The 19,881-nt window shown below is 36.7% G+C and overlaps 1 protein-coding gene across 1 annotated transcript in view; it reads right to left on the bottom strand.

Moving 5' to 3' along the window:
* NELL2 (neural EGFL like 2) overlaps nucleotides 1-19,881 on the bottom strand; it is a 492,411-nt gene that overhangs the window by 305,911 nt on the left and 166,619 nt on the right. Inside the window, exon 4 of the mRNA XM_060165069.1 lies at nucleotides 18,436-18,586. Within this exon, the coding sequence (XP_060021052.1) occupies nucleotides 18,436-18,586 (151 nt within the window). The remainder of the gene's footprint in view (nucleotides 1-18,435; nucleotides 18,587-19,881) is intronic.

Genomic DNA, 19,881 nt, shown 5'->3' with positions numbered 1-19,881 from the left:
ATTTACCATTGCAACAAAAAGAATAAAATACCTAGGAATAAACCTACCTAGGGAGACAAAAGACCTGTATGTAGAAAACTATAAAACACTGATGAAAAAAATTAAAGATGATACCAACAGATGGAGAGATATACCATGTTCTTGGATTCGAAGAATCAATTTTGTGAAAATGACTCTACTACCCAAAGCAATCTACAGATCAATGCAATCCCTATCAAATGACCAATGGCATTTTGTACGGAACTGGAACAAATCATCTTAAAATTTGTATGGAGACGCAAAAGACCCCGAATAGCCAAAGCAGTCTTGAGGGGAAAAAAACAGAGCTGGAAGAGTCAGACTCCCTTGACTTCAGACTATACTACAAAGCTACTTTAATCAAGACAATATGGTACTGGCACAAATCCAGAAACATAGAAAAATGGAACAAGATAGAAAGCCCAGAGATAAACCCACGCACCTATGGTCAACTAATCTATGACAAAGGAGTCAAGGATATACAATGGAGAAAAGACAGTCTCTTCAATAAATGGTTCTGGGAAAACTGGACAGCTACATGTAAAAGAATGAAATTAGAACACCCCCTAACACCATACACAAAAATAATCTCAATATGGATTAGAGACCTAAATGTAAGACTGGACACTATAAAACTCTTAGAGGAAAACATAGGAAGAACACTCTTTGACATAAATCACAGCAAGATCTTCTTTGATCCACCTCCTAGAGTAATGGAAATAAAAACAAAAATAAACAAATGGGACCTAATGAAACTTCAAAGCTTTTGCAGAGCAAAGGAAACCATAAACAAGACGAAAAGACAACCCTCAGAATGGGAAAAAATATTTGGAAATGAATCATCAGACAAAGAATTAATCTCCAAAATATATGAACAGCTCATGCAGCTCAATATTAAAGAAACAAACAACCCAATCCAAAAATGGGCAGAAGACCTAAATAGACATTTCTCTAAAGAAGACATACAGATGGCCAAGAAGCACATGAAAAGCTGCTCAACATCAATAATTATTAGAGAAATGCAAATCAAAACTACAGTTAGGTATCACCTCACACCAGTTAGAATGGGCATCATCAGAAAATCTACAAACAACAAATGCTGGAGAGGGTGTGGAGAAAAGGGAACCCTCCTGCACTGTTGGTGGGAATGTAAATTGATACAGCCATGATGGAGAACAGTATGGAAGTTCCTTAAAAAACTAAAAATAGAATTACCATATGATCCGGCAATCCCACTGTTGGGCATATACCCAGAGAAAACCATAAGTCAAAAAGACACATGCACCTCAATGTTCACTGCAGCACTATTTACAATAGCCAGGTCATGGAAGCAACCTAAATGCCCATCGACAGACAAATGGATATAGAAGATGTGGTACATATATACAATGGAATATTACTCAGCCATAAAAAGGAATGAAATTGGGTCATTTGTTGAGATGTGGATGGATCTAGAGACTGTCATACAGAGTGAAGTAAGTCAGAAAGAGAAAAACAAATATCGTATATTAACACATGTATGTGGAACCTAGAAAAATGGTACAGATGAACCGGTTTACAGGGCAGAAGTTGAGACACAGATGTAGAGAACAAACGTATGGACACCAAGGGGGGGAAACCGCAGTGGGGTGGGGATGGTGGTGTGCTGAATTGGGCTATTGGGATTGACATGTATACACTGATGTGTATAAAACTGATAACTAATAAGAACCTGCAGTATAAAAAACAAACAAACAAACAAAAACAACTAATACTAAACTTTCTTTGGGTTATTTGTATGGAAATATGTTAATATAAATGTTTCAGACATTACATGAAATTTCTAAAAATCTTATATGTTCTGGTATAATGTTATAAGTCATAATTCTAGCTATTACTTTAAAATGTATATCTCAGAAATAACTAAGTTTCCTTGTCAATTGCATTATTATGGACTTTCATCAAATCTTTAACCGTGGCCATTTTTAAGTCTTTTGTCATTTACAGACAGTTCTGGGTGTACTCTGATGCTTTTGCAAAAATGTTCCTATAAAAGCGTTTCATCTTCAAGGAATTCATGGGAAAGACTCTGACAGGTACAGGTTTCTGGTAACTGACTATACTGCTGAACTGAATGAATAAGCATTTTCAGAACTCTAATGGAAAACTGATGAATTCATAAAAGTGCTAACAAAGATCAAGATGAAAAAAAAATAATTACATGGAACTGAGTGAACTGATGAGGATGATTATAATTTTTGCAACTTTCTGTTTGAATTAAAAAAAAATCCCCCCCAAAAATAAATAAATAAATAAAGGAGAAAAATTAAATATTTAGCAGTTGTAGAAAATGCATTCGAGAAAATTTAACATCCATTCTTTTTCTCAATTCTGAGGAATAAAACTGAAGTTGCTTTATATAAGGTGAAAAATCTACAAATAAACAAAAACAACAATAATAACTATGAAAAACATCATACTTAATAATGGAATATCAAAGCTTTCCCCATGAGATTGGGAAGATAAAAATATCAGCCAGCACACTTTTATTCCATATTTATTCCATATTGAATAGCCAATGTAATAAGATAGAAAAATGTATTAAAGGTATGAGAATTGAAAAGAAAGAAATATCACTCTTATTCGTAGTCAATATTATAATGAATAGCAGATAAATTAATGCATAAATGAGTAATAATAAATTATAAATTAATGTAACAAAGGTCACTGGAAGATCAATGTACAAAACTCACTTGTATGGCTAACAAATATAAAACAAAATTTTAAATGTGCCAATTAAATTAACATCAAAACATCACATATCCCAGAATTTAACAGAAAATGTGCGATAACCTTACAAAACAAATGAAATAAAATGTTGTATAAAAATGTTACTGAGAAAAATTTTTAAATCTCTAATGCAAATACGTAAATCATTGGTCAAATTTACTTACAGATTTAATAGATCCCAACCAAAAATCAAGCTGATTCTAAAATTACAAGGAAATGTGAAAAAGACAAGTATACCCAAGATAATCCTGAAGAAGAACAACAAAATTTGGAAGGTTTACACTACTATATCTAAAATTATTATGAAACAACAGTAGCTAAAACTATGCAATGTTGGCACATGAATAGAAATATAGACTAATGGAACCATACAGATAGTTTAAAAACAGGCCCATACAGATCAGGTTCAGCTGATTATAGCAAAGGTGACTGCAATTCTAAAAGAAAATAATCGTTCTTTCAAAGAACTGGAGAGCATCAATTAAACATTCATATAAGGAAAAAGAAGATTTCTGCAATGATTCCCAACTTATATTTATCACCTACGAGTACAGGCCATGTAAAATAAGATCCCCAATTGCTGAAAACTCAAGGAATCTATTTGGAGACTGGATTCATCCCATCTCACTCCTGATGGCATCACCAAAGCTATTCTGCCTCTAGTCCTTACTCCAATGTAGAGATGCTGATGATATTTGAAAGGAAGTTAGAAGTATAACCCTTCACTAATTCCCCAAGAGGGCTTACACTGAAGAGTGGTAGGTTGAGAAAGGGTCAGTGCATTCTTTCCTTTTTTCTAAAACTTTTCCAGCCCACTATCCCTTTATGATATATAGCATCGTTCTAATTTCAGAAACGGTCATACTTTTTTCTATAAAACTCAGATTAACATATTAGAGAGGAAAATTTAAAGATTTGGTCATTAAAAATAAGCACTAGCTGTTCTGTTTTGAAAGACTCTGAGGTGCAAGTATTTGTGTGTGTGTGCGCACGCATGTACACGCACAAGGGTATATTTAATATAGTTAAGTAATAAAATACATATGGTTCCAAGGGATTTATTAACTGAGGTATCACTTCATTTGAATTTAAAGATAAAACTCCTATTGAAAAGTTATTTTATAGTTATCTCTTTTTTTTAACACCTTTATTGGAGTATAATTGCTTTTCAATGGTGTGTTAGTTTCTGCTTTATAACAAAGTGAATCAGCTATACATATACATATATCCCCATAGCTCCTCCCTCTTGCATCTCCCTCCCTGAAAAGTTATTTTAAAAGACCTATATAAAACATGAATTTCTTTTTTCCACTGAGTATATGTAATTCTATTTCTGCAGAAAGGAAGTGGAGTAAATTATCCCTGGATCTGTGAAACCATCTGTGATGTGTGTTAATGGTCAAGTAGGGTTCAAAAACTACAGAAATGATATTTTATACATCAAATTCTCATAACATCCACTTTGATATGAAAGGATCTAAAAATATACATACATAGAAACATATTCATTGAGGAATCATTAATAACTTGATCCTTTAGTATATAAGACACTATGTACTTAATTTTACATTAAAAAATCCATAATACATCACTTTTTAATTTCTGAATTTGGTTACTTAAGTCAATCTCTTTTGTGAAAAAAATTCACAAAACAAAACATCTTTTCTGGATGTAGTTTTACCTTGTGAATGATTTAAGTCAACTCTGCCTGAAGGAAAGAACTTGGTGACCTCTTAAAATCCATATACATTTATATACATAATTTAAACATTACTGTAGTTTTGGATGAATTGGAATTTGTGTGTATGTGCATGTGTAATTCCAAGAGAATACAGCAATGGTGTCTTCAATTTCCAGATACTTAAGTGGCTTTACAAGTGTATTAAAGTGTGCATGCAATCGTGCTATCTCAAAGTATAAACAGCAAACAATATTTCTGGAAGAAGATTATGTTCTCAAGATGGTAACTTTTCATCATCACCTTCACCTAAAACAATGATTCATGATGCTTTTAGGAATACATCCATCTGGAGTGACTAAGTGACTCCCAAAGACCCTCGATGCCCTTTGATTCCAGGAAGTATTTTATCTGGTTTCAAATCTTCCTCTTAACATTTTGCTTTCCTAAGGTCGTTTAAAAAATCGATAGGACTTCCTTAGGTCAATAGAGGTTGGTCTGTGCAGGAATTTCTGGCAGCTTTACACGTAACACATTCTGAAACTACGGGCAGACAATAAAGGAGAAGCATTGATGCGTGTAAGGCAACTAGAAGTTCTAGGGAGGCTGTATTTGAAAGAAAGGAATTAGTCACAGGGGAGAGTAAGCTGTCAACACTGCAGCATCTGTTTTCTGACATGCTTCATGGGTCATCATGTCTCCTCTATTGTTCAGAATAGATAAAAGCCAAGGAAGAAGGCAACAGGATTCATGGGTCTTCCACTGAGGTGACATTTTGCTCTTAGTGAGCCTATTACTTCAAGCGTTCCCAATCGAAATGGCTACTGGACCCCCCCTAACTAAAGAAAATAGATCCAACTGGGCCCCAAATTCTAGTAGGGAAATGCCAAAAATGTAGGAATCTTAGTTTTAAGTTTTAGCACAAACTTTTTATGGAGAGTCAATTTTAAAAAATGAAAAGACAAAATATTTTCCCAATCATGCAGACCATGACAGCTTTATTTATACTGTTATCAACTTCAGCAAGCCATGATGATGCTATTGAAATAAAGAAATAAATTGCAAGAAAGAAAACTTCTGGATAAAAATGTTTACTATAACAAAAAAGCTTAATAGAAGAAAAATATATGATTGTTGTCTTCAAAAGCAATAGAAAGCAAGAGTATTAACCCTGTCGATAGAGTTCTTGGGTTTTGAGGAGGAAGAAAGGCCATAGTGTTGCTCTAAAACAGGTAGAGAGAGAAGTTGTCAGGACGGTGGTTACAGGAGAATGGGCTCTGGTGTCAGGCAGCCTGGTTCAAATGTTGATTCTGCCACTTACTGTAAACTTGGACTTGAGACTTAACCTTTCAAGGCCCCATTTTCTTATCTGGAAAATAAGGATAAGAATGGTATCTACCTCCAAGATTGTGATGCACATTTAATGAGATTAATCCATGTAAGGTGTTTAGAAGACTACATGACACAGAGTAAGAACTTAATAAAGTGTTAATCCTTATAATGCAGAGACAACATTTCAATGAACCTAAGAAATCAGCCAACTACCATACACTGGGTATCAGCAGATTCTCTGCACTTCTCATTCAGTCATTCCTCAAACATCCACCAGCCATCTTTACAGCAGTCACTGTACCAGGTACAGAGAATACTGGGAAAAAGAGACAAAAGTCCAGGTCCTCAAAGAGTTCCCATTTCATCATTTTCCTGAATTGACACTCCCCAGGATGATGATTTGCTATAAATGTAGGCCTTCCTTTTTCGTGTCCAGAATTTTTATATTTCTGCCAGATCTTTATTTTACATGGCCAGACATTTTTATACTGTCTTATTACTCTACATTCTCATATCTAGTTAGAAATGGAGAGATTAAAAATAAGCACAACTTTTCTTAACGTGATTGAACAAAACACCTGCAATAGATCCTGAATTATGACAAACTAAAGGATAGAAAGATTTTGTCATATATTTATTTCAGTTATCGGCTGATGAATAACAATCAGAATTATTTTTTAAATGTAGAAAACATGCAATTAGAAATGTCAAAAACTGAAAATCCAATAACTAGACATCATAGAAGGCTAAATGTATTTCCAGCAACATTTGCCTGGAAATACATCTTATATACACTCTGATCTTGTTTTCACAAAGGTCTTTGAGTTTAGTTCAATGAATGCAATCCTGTATATAAAGCTATCAAGAAAAAGGTAGAAAAGTTGGGCAAATCAACTTTATGGAAATAACATTATTTTCTCTGAATTTCATTCAGTATAAATGAATACTTTTCATTGAAGAAAAATACAGTAGTTAATTTAAAGATACCTTGCATAGTGAAAGGGGATATGCACTTAAAATGAGATACAAGGGCTTCCCTGGTGGTGCAGTGGTTGAGAGTCTGCCTGCTGATGCAGGGGACGTGGGTTCGTACCCTGGTCCGGGAGGATCCCACATGCCGCGGAGCGGCTGGGCCCGTGAGCCATGGCCATTGGCCCTGCGTGTCCGGAGCCTGTGCTCCACAACAGAAGAGGCCACAACAGTGAGAGGCCCGTGTATGGCAAAAAATAAAAATTAAAAAATTTAAAAATGAGATACAAAAGTCTGAATTACCATTTTTTAGGCATATATTTTTACATGACATATATTCCTTAAGTTTTTGACAGTATAAAAAATGAATTTGAGTTAGAATGAGTTCAATTTTCCATTTTATCATTTTATTCGTGTCACTAAGAAGCAATCGTATCTTATACAGGTGGGAACAGTCAATGGATGTTAAGGCAGGTGGGTGAAGGTCTGATGAGGAACAGGATATTGGAATGAAATTGAATTATCTCCCCATAAAATACTGATCAAAATCAAAGGGAAAAAATAGTGCAGAACCTGGCAGATCACTAACTTGACCAGGTGATCAAGGTTAATATCACAGCAGTAGAACGGACTGACACAGTGTACCTCCAGATGTGGTCAGCATCATTTCTGTGGTATTCCTAACAAGAATGCATAGCCTGAGTGTGATGAGGAAACATCAGATGGACCCCGGTTGACGGTGATAATATGGAATGAAATGCCTATACTTCTGAGACTGTAAAGGATACCCAAAACAGGGAACGGAACTGCTCCAGATTGAAGGAAATTATAAGATATGACAACCAAATGCAACATGTGTTCTAGAATGGAATTATGGCCCAAGAAGGAAAAAGACATTGTTTAGATAGTTGGTGAAATTTAAATGGGGTCTGAGATTGGATGGTATTGTGCTGTCAATGCTGATTTCTTGATTGCATTGTGTATGTTGGTTATACAGAGAGTGTCCTTGTTTTAATAAAATATATACTAGAGTATTTAAGGGTGATGGAGTATATTGTCAGTAAAAGGCATACTGGACTGAGATAGAGGGTGATGGAGCAAATGAGCTAAAAAGATTACCAATTAGGAATCTGGTGAGAGAAGAGGCAGGAGTTCTTTGTACTGTCTTTGTAACTTTTCTGTAGGTTTGAAATGATTTCAAAAAACATTTTTAAATTAAAAGCAATAATTAACCTGGGAACTCTCCTGCAAATATAACTGTCAGTGAGTTGACATTCTTAACATATAAAGAATTTTACAAATAAACAAGAAAAATGACAAGACTCTGGTGTAAAAATGGCAAAGGATATTTAGAAACTATTCATCTAATCAGAGATACCAACAACTTACTAATAAATATATGAAAATGTACAAATTCACTAATATTCAAAGAACAGTAAACTTTAGAAATGACAGTCATTTCTCATATATCATGTTAGCAAAAAGTATTTTAAATATAGTGCTCAGTGCTTCAAAGTGTATAGTTCAAGTCATCTGCAAAGTAAATTGTTTCCTCAAAACACATCTCTTACTTTCTTTTCCGTGCTGATCAGGGTATTTTTATTGGCTAAGTTAAATGGATTTATGTTGAAATATTCACTGATTCGTGTATTCTCTAGTGCACTCACATCCTCAATAATAATCAAACCTAATTTTTACACCACCTAGAGTTTTAAATAACCAAAGGTTAAAATACAAATGAAAGATGACAGCATGCCAATCATCTCCTTCTTTAAATGCTCAATGGGTAAAATCACTGAAAAGAAGAGGCAAAATTTGAATGACTTTCATTCAACTATTATGAAATACATCAATATATGGTTTCAAAAATATGACAGCTTGCCAAGATCAATGGAATGCAAGTGTATACAACAGCTAGGGAAATAAGATTTCTTAAGTAATGGAGATAACGTAAACTCCATGTCAATAAGGACACCAAAACAATTTTTTTTTTTTTTTGCAGTACGCAGGTCTCTCACCGTTGTGGCCCCTCCCGTTGCGGAACACAGGCTCCGGATGCGCAGGCTCAGCGGCCATGGCTCACGGGCCCAGCGGCTCCGCGGCATGTGGGATCTTCCCGGACCGGGGCACGAACCCGTGTCCCCTGCATCGGCAGGCGGACTCTCAACCACTGCGTCACCAGGGAAGCCCCCAAACAATATTTTGCATGGACTTTTTTAAAAGGTACATGCTTCACCACACTACAGGAGATAACAAAACAAGTTACAAATAAGCTCAATTCTATTTCCTGTCACTTCCTAATAAACTGCAGGAAGATCATTTTAATTTGTTAAATGAGTCTTCTGAAAAATGATTTTAAGTGATTGACCAAAGGCCTAAACAGCATTTGGGAAGTTTCACAATGACATCGTAAGACTAAAAGGAGAAGAGTCTTAATGCCAAAGAATTAAAATATATTACAACAAATCCCTCAACATTCAGCTTGGAAAAGATCATTGAAATGTCAGTGCATATCAGTGTATGGCAGATTAAGAAAAGAGAATTAAATGAACTTTGATGACACCTTGAAAATTTTCTTATTATACTTGAGTTGCATCCAAAAACTCCAACTTTCCTCCAGAGACAAAAGAGAAAGCAAGTTAAATACTATAGCAGATGTTACTTTTGATACAAATCAGAATCCATTTTTCTGGTAATATAGTAACTTAAGTCTTTTGCAAATTAGAAAATATAATGGAAAAATAAAGATCCCACTTGAGTAACAGAATAGCCTGTAAGGTTCCTAGGAAAAAATCTAACAAAATATGTGTATGTCCTTTATAGAGATAATTATAAAGAAGAAATGAAAGAAAATGGAGAGATAAGTCATATCCCTGGATTTTAAAAAATGAATACCAGAAAAATGTTAACACATTAATCTATAAATGTGACACAATTCCAATATAAATCCCAATGGCATTTTTTTCATAAAACTTATCAAACTGATTCTAAAGTTTATACCAAAGAATAAAGTTTCAAGAATAGCAAAAAATCTGAACAGGAAGAACAGAGACCTGAACTATGAGTTAGCAAGTCTTATAAAACTACAGTAATCAGAGTAGTGTGGTCTTCCTGTAGGAGCCACAAGGAATCAGTAGAGCAGAATACAAGGCCCAGAAACAGACCTCTGAATTGACAGAGATGTGGTACTACATTTGACATTACAAACATGTGAGAAAAGAATGGGCTTTTGGGTAACTGGCATTGGGACCGCCAGCTTCACCTATTAGATATTACACAAGATAAGTATACCTAGATCTAAGTTCAAGATGTCCATTTCTTTTCTTTGTTAGGCAGGACAAAATGATCATTCATTGAATACAGCGGGGCAGATTAAGATGGAAAGTTAAATACAGATGTATCATCGTCCCTTTTCCAGATCTCCAATTAAAAGATCAATAGTAAACTAATCAACAGTATTTGCATTAATGCCTATGCATCAGTATTCATTGCAGAGTCAAATATTGTGCTGAGATAATCTCTCCTTCATTGTCACAAATTCCTCAACATCCAAAGAAGAAAGTTAGGTAGCATCAAGGACAGATGAATTTTTTTCTTACTTCTCCCAAATGGCCCAAAATCATGCCAAATTTTCTATTCTATAGAGTAGACCATAAATTTCTCATAAAGGAAATTTTAAACCACAGAATGTAATTTAGGGGACTGTACCAAAGCTACATCAAGGGACAGCAAAAGGATTTTATTTATCGTGAAGAAAATGCAGTTTTACAAAACATGGAAAAAGAGAACAGAGTCCTTTTGGAATTCGGGGAAATTTTCTCATTCATTTTTACTTACAAATATACTTTCACTTTTCAATTAGCCTTTACTGTTTTCATATTTCTCCTCTATATTTCTTGTACAAACAGATAAGTGAATAATACCTTAGAATTACTTCTCTAGTCTTTTTTTTTCCTTTCAAAACACAATAGCCAGAAAACTGTAATGATGAGAAAACTCCTTTGATCTGCCTAAGTGTCTTAATTCTTTCATACATAAAGTACCATATATTATTGTCTGTTGTTTTTAGGTAATACTGATGTTGGCTAAACATACACAGAAATGCCAGAAGAGCCAACAATCTTTTTACACTGTGCTCACATGAAGTTTGTGGTCCAATTTTTAACAGCAGCCCCTACTGGAAAAACATCACTGGAAACCAGCATCTCAGGTTTGGAGGCCAAATGAGACTGTTCACGGCACACCAGAGCACTGCTTATAAGGTTCCCAGTAGCTTCATAATGATGTCACTTTGTTTGAAGCTGTGTTTCAGTACCAAGATGTGACTTAAGCACACTTCCAGTCCCAAGACACTGTGATGTCTGCCTTTCCCACTTCCATCTTGCTCTTAGCTCACTTCAGACACCCCAAGACCCAGAGCACATCCATTAGTCTCATACGTCCAAACCAACAAAGTTGTGTGATTAGGTTTCCAGCTCTCACACAGTGGCTGAGATGTTGTTACATAGCTCATTACAGGTGTCGTTATTCTCTAAGAACTTGACTTGCAGTCATTTGGAAGCAGCGTCTGCCAGTTAGTGAAATCCTCACGCCTAGAGCTAATGGCATTTCAGGATAGATAAGGCACCCTGCATCAATAGAGCAAATTTGAACATTCTCCAGATCCTTTACCCTAGCCTGGAGAAAACTCTGTGATGTCATTCGTGATTCCTGGTGTACTCATGATGATCTTTCGCTCGATCTTCCACTCATTTTTTCATCCACCAAATATTTATTTAGCATCTAACTTTGTATGACAGCATGGCAGGTAAAATGGAGTGTGCAAGTTTAATGCATAATCCTTTACAGCAAAAGAAAAAATCTAATCAAAAATTGTTGTCAGCTACATAAAATTTCAGGCAAACACACAAGTACTCCTGGGAAAAGGATTAGAAAGCTACATCCTGGAGTCTTATGGTGGTTGTCTACAACCACTGCAGGCATGGTACTGATAAATGTTTAACATTTGGCTCTCTGTTTTCTACAGAAATAATTCTAAGATATTGGTTCATTTATCCGTTTGTTTAGGGAAGATAGAAGAAAAGAAATATGAAAAAAGTAGACTCATTAAAAACAGAATATTTATCAACAAAAACACATTTTTTAAAAAGAGCTCTACTCTGTAGCACTTGCTTATTTCCATAGTCTACTTCAAGCTACAACAGTGATGTCAGCCAGCTCACAAAGTTTCAATTCTTATCAGCCAGTATAAGCCTGCTCCAGCACACCACTGACTGGCTGAGAAACATTTTCTTCTTTTAACTTTTCTTACTTTCAAAATGTCTTTAATGATAATAGTGGTTGCCCCCAGGGACAGAAATCAGGTGGCCGGGGAGGGATGAAGGTAGACTTTTTCTCTATATCTTATTGTGCCTTTTAAATTTTGAACCATGGGATGTATTACCAATTTTTTTTAAATTACAATTACAATTTAAATTTAAAAAATCTTCAGTAAATATTTGTTACCAAATAGATTTAGATTTTTAAAATATAAATTGTGAGCAAAGGCAGCAAATGATACTTTTTACCGTCTCATATGCAATGAATACATATGTATATATGTGAAACATTGAAACAACAAGATGTTATATGTTAGAATGCCACAAGGAGTGGCCCAGATTTAAAAACCTGGAGAAAGAAATTCATGTAAACTGGGAAGGTCAGTAAAAGCTTCACGGAGCTGTGAGTGAAGTTCTGAAGCGTGAACAGGACTTGGATGAGCAGAAAGAAAGGGATCTACACAGAGGTGATGAGCAGACTGGCCACTGTGCCTGGCATTTATACTCCTACTGAATGATACCACTTTTCTCCATCTCTGCCAGTGCCGGAGCTGACATTCCCTGCAGCCTCTATTTCTCACTGACCTCTCCCTACTTCATTTGGAGTCAGAGCAAGATGCGCAATAGCCAGATATCTCAGGATAGCTCACTGCCATCAACCCGCAGGGAGATAAGAGTGAAGTCAGGGACTGACGCAAGAAGCAGGGAAGCCGCTTCACATCATCTCTAGTAATAACATTAATGTTTATTTAGTGTTTGCTCTGCAGCAGGCACTCTATGGTCAAACTCACAAAGCCTAACTCACGGGGTTATGAGTAACTCAACTTCTTGCCTTCTACCAAGCAGGCAAGAACCTGTGGTCAGTGGAGCACCACAACCTCACCCCACCCACTCCCAAAAGCAACCAGGAAATGAGCTGCTTTCCTCATGAGGAAGAGCTCTTCTGTGAACTAAGACAGACCTGACGGAAGGCTGAATCCACATCTAATCACTGCCAGTTAAAGGATGACAGATCACCTGTTTCTTTTGATGAGCATTTTTCAACATTTAACTGGTTTACAGCTAACAATCCTTTGAAGCACATAAATGCATTCACTTATCCAGGACCATATTTTGCAAGCTAGTCATCTTAATGGATACGTCAGATAGTTCTACTGATCAAAATTTGACATTTTTTGGATAGTTTGGCATTTTTAATGACAAAATTAAAATTTTGTGAGAATCTGATTTCCCTGATTTAATTTGCACCCAGTAATGGAATACTCTTTGGTCATTAATGAACAGATTATAAATGAATATTTACTGGCATAGGAAAATCCTCAAAAAATTTTGCTAAATTATAAAAAGTTATAAAATATGAACAGTGTGATTTAATTTTTAAAAAAAATAGTATATCTATACATTTTAAGTAGACATTTATAACTGAAAGTATTAGTAGACACTATCCCCAGGGGGATAAAATTACAGGTGATTTTTGCTTCCCTCTTTGTGATTTTCCAATTTGTAAAATTCACTATCAGCATTAATCTTATATGTAATGTTTGAAATTTGTAGCATAGTTAAAATTTCCACATTTTAGAGGATCCATCCATCATCACGCGAGAGTAGAATCCACACTACTTACCCAGAAAAAGCCTGGCCCTGCCCTTGGGAACTGCCTACTTCAGCCACCACAGGAGGATGTGGGTACCTTCTGTTCAGGCATGGCCTTATTTGGTTCCTCAATTTTCATAATAAAATGTCAGTATTTCCTACAACTCAATTGCTGCTGAGGTTCAACACAACTTTCATTTAACTGTCAACAAAGAATAGCTGCAATTTGGGTATTTATCAGAGAAGTCTAACTTGAATTCAGTATTATTCTCAAGACACTGGGAAAAGCAACTGGTATGGAATATTGCCTAGAAGACATGGTATTTTATCAGGATTTCATATAGGAGGTGCTATTGGCATTCTGAGCAGTAAAACTTGGTTGCACAGAACTTTTGTGCACACTACCAAGGGCCTCGAAGACAGTACAACTTCAAACACCTTTACACCTAGATGCACGTTACTGGCATCGTTATAGATTTGCTTTTTCTGAAGCGCGCTGTGGCTTGACGTCACCAGCTGACACGAGGTCCTCTGAACTTGTTCCTTTAAAGGCACTCACTATATTTTACCATAAAAGGTCACAGGAGAAATAAGTCTCTGGTCTCAGAACCAAGAATAGTTGCATTCCCTTATCATCTAAGTGGTTGTCTATTTCTTCTTTGCCTTGGTTTGCATATTTCATTTTATTTTTGTCTTATTGTGCTGTAGATATCTCTATAAACCTCCTTAATTTTTTATGAAAATAAGCAGAGAATAAATAAGTGTTCAGGAAATGATGACACTAAAGAGATGGCTGAGAATAAGACTAAGGAAAGAAAGATATCTTCAGCAACAACAACAGGAAAAAAAACAATACAAACCAAAGCACAAGGTCTGAGAGGGTGATGGGAGGTTAGGAGATATCACAGTGGATGCGTAAAAATACCGGACTCGGGAATCAGAATTATGCTGAGTGTAAAATAAGTCAGACAGAAAAAAAAAATACTGTATGATTTCACTCATATGTGGAACCTAAAAACCAAAACAAATGAACAAACATAACAAAACAGAAAGAGAGTTACAGAGACAAACAGGTGATGGCCACAGGAGAGAGGGTTTGGGGCGAGGAGAGAAATAAGTGAGGGAGACTCAGAGGTACAAACTTCCAGTTACAAAATAAACGAGTCACAGGTATGAAATGTACAGTGTGGGGAAGATAGTCAATAACTACGTATGTGTGTATGTATGGTGCCATCTTAACTTATTGTGGTGATCATTTTGAAATATATAGAAATACGCTGCATAACAGGAACTAATAGTGCTGTAGGTCAATTATGCTTCAAAAGCAAACAAACAAACTCACAGAAAAAAAAATCAGATGTGTGGTTCCCAGAGGCGGGTGATGGAGGAAGAGGGCATTGGATGAAGGCACTCAAAAGGTACAAACTTCCAGTTATAAGATAAATAAGTACCAGGGATGCAATGTACAACCTGGTAAATATAATTAACTCTGCTGTGTGTTATACATGAAAGTTGTTGAGAGAGTAAGTCCTAAGAGTTCTCAGAAGAAGGAAAATTATTTTTCTATTTCTTTGATGTTGTATCTATATGTGATGATGGGTGTTCACTAAACTTACTGTGATAACCACTTCATGATGTATGTAAGTCAAATTACTATGCTGTACACCTTAAACTTACACAGTGCTGCGTGTCAATTATTGATATATCTCAATAAAACTGGAATAAAAAAATCAGAAGTGGGTTTGGGTGCCGACTCTGTCACCATCTAGATAAGTGATACTGTGAAAAAACAGGCAGAAGAGAAGCTAGTCTAACAACTTCAGGCACTGAGAGAAGGCACAGCACAGAGGTGCAAGAGACCAGCTCTATAATCATACTACCTGAGTTTAAACCCTACCCGCATTTACTCTTGGGAGACTTTAACAACTTAACCTCTCTAAAACTTGTTTTTCTTATCTGTAAAATGGTAATGAGAATAATGACCTTGCAATATGATGGGACTTTAGTGAATTTTTTTCTCTAGTATCATCAAGCACTTTATACGGATTTACAGATGAGGAACCTGAGGTTCAGAAGAGGTAAGTGATTTACCCAAGGTCACATAGCCAGAGCTATGACTGGAATGCACGCAGTCCTCCAGATCTGCACTCTGAACCACTATCTAATATTGACGTAAAAGGAACTAACCCATGGAATGCACTGAGCACTGCGCCTAGCACACGGTAAGCCTTTAATAATTGTTGGCTTCCCAAGCAAATGATAAGTGCCTTCCAAATAGATATGATTTTAAATATCATAGAAAAATATCCTATATCTCAAATATGGTATTCGTTTAGGTAAATGTTATCAAATTTGCAGATGATACAAAGGAAGAATGAAGAATTAATAATCAATTTAACAAGAATAATCGGAAAGCATGAGAGCTGAGCACAAAGATTTATGTATAAATATATTCATCACGGTGTTGTTTATCAAAGTTAAAAAAGGAAAGAGTTCAGTATCCAAAATTAAGAACACACACCGACACAGACAAAAAACTGGATTAAAATATGACAGAATTTCAACATCAGTCTTCTTCTGGTGATATGATTTGTATGAGTTTTCCTATTTCTTTATTACACTTGTCAGTTGTCCACATTTTCTACAATGAAAATATGTTGCTATGCTAATTTGAAATAAAACAAATATTATTTTTAATTGAAATAAGTCAATATAAAGCCCTACACACAACTTTAACAAATCTACTTCATAGGAACAGTAAGATAGGATCTGTCTGACAGCAGATCTTACTTCAAAGACCTACCTGATAAAAGTTGGGTATTTCGGTGGTCCATATCCTTACTATGTCTAAGGTGCTAAAAAAAATTTTCAAACTATTTTAATATGTATCAGTTGGAAAGTGCATAGATTATAAGAAATGCATGCTGGTCAAACATTTGTAGAGTTAATGTATTCAACTCTAGGGACCAACAAAACATTGACCATCTGGATGGGATGGTCGTGAGGGATGTCATCTGGAAGAAGGTTAGGCGAGTTCCATGTCTCTACAAATCGGGTAGTAAGAAGCCACAGGGCTTAGAAAAATCTCGTGCCCAAAATACAGGGGGAGTTTTCTTAGCAAACAGAAATAATCAGCAATAAATCAGGCTGCTCTGTGAAGGAACAATATCTTTCGCTGTATGTGAATCATGTTGCCTAAAGCCCACTGGAGAAGAGCAGGGTCGCAGCGTTACAAATGAGGAGCTCCCCTGATGTCAATCACCTGAAGACGAGGACCAGGAACATACCAAGGCGAAGAGCCCTGGTGAACCCTTGGACATGGACCTCTCCCTTTCTTGCTCAGTCTTTTTTTTTTTTTTTTTCGCAGTACGCGGGCCTCTCACTGTTGTGGCCTCTCCTACTGCAGAACACAGGCTCCGGACGCGCAGGCTCAGCGGCCATGGCCCACGGGTCCAGCCGCTCCGCGGCATGTGGGATCTTCCCGGACCGGGGCACGAACCTGCGTCCCCTGCATCGGCAGGCGGACCCCCGACCACTGCACCATCAGGGAAGCCCTGTTGCTCAGTCTTAAGGAGCCCAAGCCAATTACCTGGTGAATGTTAGGATGGCACCCTCCTTTCAAAAACAGGCCAAAACCTGGGAGGAGAGAAATCCAAGTGAGGGGCCTGGGAAGTTATGCCAATCCTTTGGGACTAATGATAGAATTAGATGGGGTCTTAAATCCCTGAGAGTAATCCAGGTAGAATGTGCTCAGGAACCCTGCTCTCTGTGTCAATTTTCTATATTTTGTTCTCCACATATATTTGCTTCTGTTTGCCCTTTAGTATTTAGCAAAGATTTGCCAAGTCCCAGGCTGCCCCAAGAAAAGAGGTTTCTGCCCACATCTGAACAGGATTATTAAATCCATTATATATGTAAAACACTTTACATATATGAACTCTTTGATCCTCACAACTACGTATGAAGGAGGTACTATTTCTATCCTCCTATTACAGATGAGGAAATTGAGGCACAGAGAGGTTATATGACTTGCCCAACGTCCCCAGATAGTCACGAAGTGGGCATTCAAAATATGAACACAAAAGAACTTTCATTGTCAGAACTGTGGTTATTCTTTCAGGAAGGAATCACTTTAAGCTGTTTGATGTTATTTAGTAGCAATTTATGTATATGCTAAGTGTTATGAATGAATTTCTTCTTCCCCCTCTCCCCTCTTCCTCACTACTCCCACCAGCTCTCCTAATCATGCTTCTATGCGTGCGAGGAGCTAAGAAATACTAGACAGTATTTTGATTCAACACACATCCAAAAATACAGCTGTAACTGCCACAGTCTAAGAAGTGTGCTGAAAAAGAATTTATCTGTCTGTGATTAAAATTATAAGACTATTAAACTCTAAACCCAGGCAATATCCTAAAGAAACAGAATATGGTATTTTTGCGACTAACTGTTCACCAATTAAGAGGAAGTATGTTTGACTTTAACACTGAGGAAGATAACTCATGAGGAAGTTAGTAATTAATAAATGGGTTTTAGGAATGGTGACTTCCCTTCGCTCTTAGCAACATCAAAAGCAATAGCTCCTTCTGCTTTTAGGCCGATCTCAATTACTTGTGTTTCTGATTTTGCATAATGTAGCAAAATTATTCTTGCTGTTTTAAACCAATCATGAATATCTTGCTTTTGTTTACTTCTCTTTAATGTGTTCATTTCACCATCTACAATGAAAACACAGGAAACTCTAGCAGCCGCACGTACCTGTGATCCAAGTGGTGAATGGAGAAAATCACTCCGGAATTTAAATGAGTCTGTTTTAGGGTCACCAGAACAGTAAATTCATGCTTATTTCTTAGCTTCTGAAAAAACTGTTCAGCTGTAGCAGTGGATGCTTTTATACTTCTGGGAGTATCTAAAAAAAGAAACATACAGTAAATAGACTAGAACTTGGCTTTATAAAGCATTCTTTACAGGCAACATCTTTCAGAAAACATTATCAAGCAACGGCTGATAAATACTGAGCTCCAGACTCTCTTGGTAAATTGGTTCAAAAAGACTTTTTGCTACACATAACACAGGACAGTAAACCACATGAATGACTGAGCTTGTGTTTCAGAGATCTTTTTTCAAAAATGTCTTTGAGGTGAAGAATCAAAGAGCCCTGTTTGAAAAACTGAGCTCCCAAGTTTTCTCCTCACACTCTTCCTAAATCCTGGATACCACAGCCACGTCAGTGTCAACATTGAACAAAAGGATGTCCTTCCGAGAAAAGGACCTAAAAAATCATGATAGAGCCATTTAGCTTTTCTGACACCTCGTGACAGAAAACTGGATTTAAATCAATGTGCCACCTTCCACACTGATATCTGTAGCCAGAAGGCTTGCTATAAATAGATTTTTTAAAAGATCATTGAAATTAGTCACTCTCAGCCTTCTGTGCAGTGGATGAAACATTAAGATCAAATTATCGTGCCGTATTTTTGAAAGAAATGCACAGAACTCAATTCCCACGTCCCTCTCCCCAGGCTTAGAGAACACCTAGACAAGAGAGATTTGAGTGGGAGAGCAGATTTTTATCCTGCACTTTCCTGTGGTTTAGTCGTGCACTCCAACCTCAGGACCCAGAGGACATGGGAGAAATAGCCAGGGGTAGAAATGGATTTAGTGGACAGGAAAAACCTATCATTCAAGCCGTCCGCTCACAGAGCATAACGCTCTCCTATTCAGTGTGTGCAGAGGGTTGATGGGAGCCAGAAACACAGTTTCTGTAGCTATCAAATCGTTCTCCTCTTTTCTGTGCTTTAGACTAGACAGACTAGATAAGGAGTTCTCAATGGGAAAGCTACTGGCATTTGGAGAGAATAACCCTTCCTGTGGAAGACTATCCTATGCACTACAGAACATTTAGCACCCCTGGTCCTGGCCCAATGAATGCCAGTGGCACTCAGTCCTAGTCATTGTGACAACCCAAAGTTCTCCCACACATTTCCAAGCATTCCCTTTGGAACACTGCAGCAGAAATCAGGTTGAGAACCACAACCTTGATGAAACAGAGATTATGAGATTAATCTAAAGTTCCCCACCTTTCCAGCCACACAAATTTATGGAATAAAATTGTAATCACCTGGTCTGTGTCCATCACTGGGGATGCATAGACATGGAGAAGCCCTCAAGATACCCATAAAATGGAGGAGGGGACAAATAATC

Source organism: Lagenorhynchus albirostris, chromosome 11 (genome assembly GCF_949774975.1).
Source record: "Lagenorhynchus albirostris chromosome 11, mLagAlb1.1, whole genome shotgun sequence".
Lineage (NCBI taxonomy): Eukaryota > Metazoa > Chordata > Mammalia > Artiodactyla > Delphinidae > Lagenorhynchus > Lagenorhynchus albirostris.
Note: the sequence above shows the minus strand (reverse complement) of the source record. Positions and strands in the feature narration are given on the sequence as shown.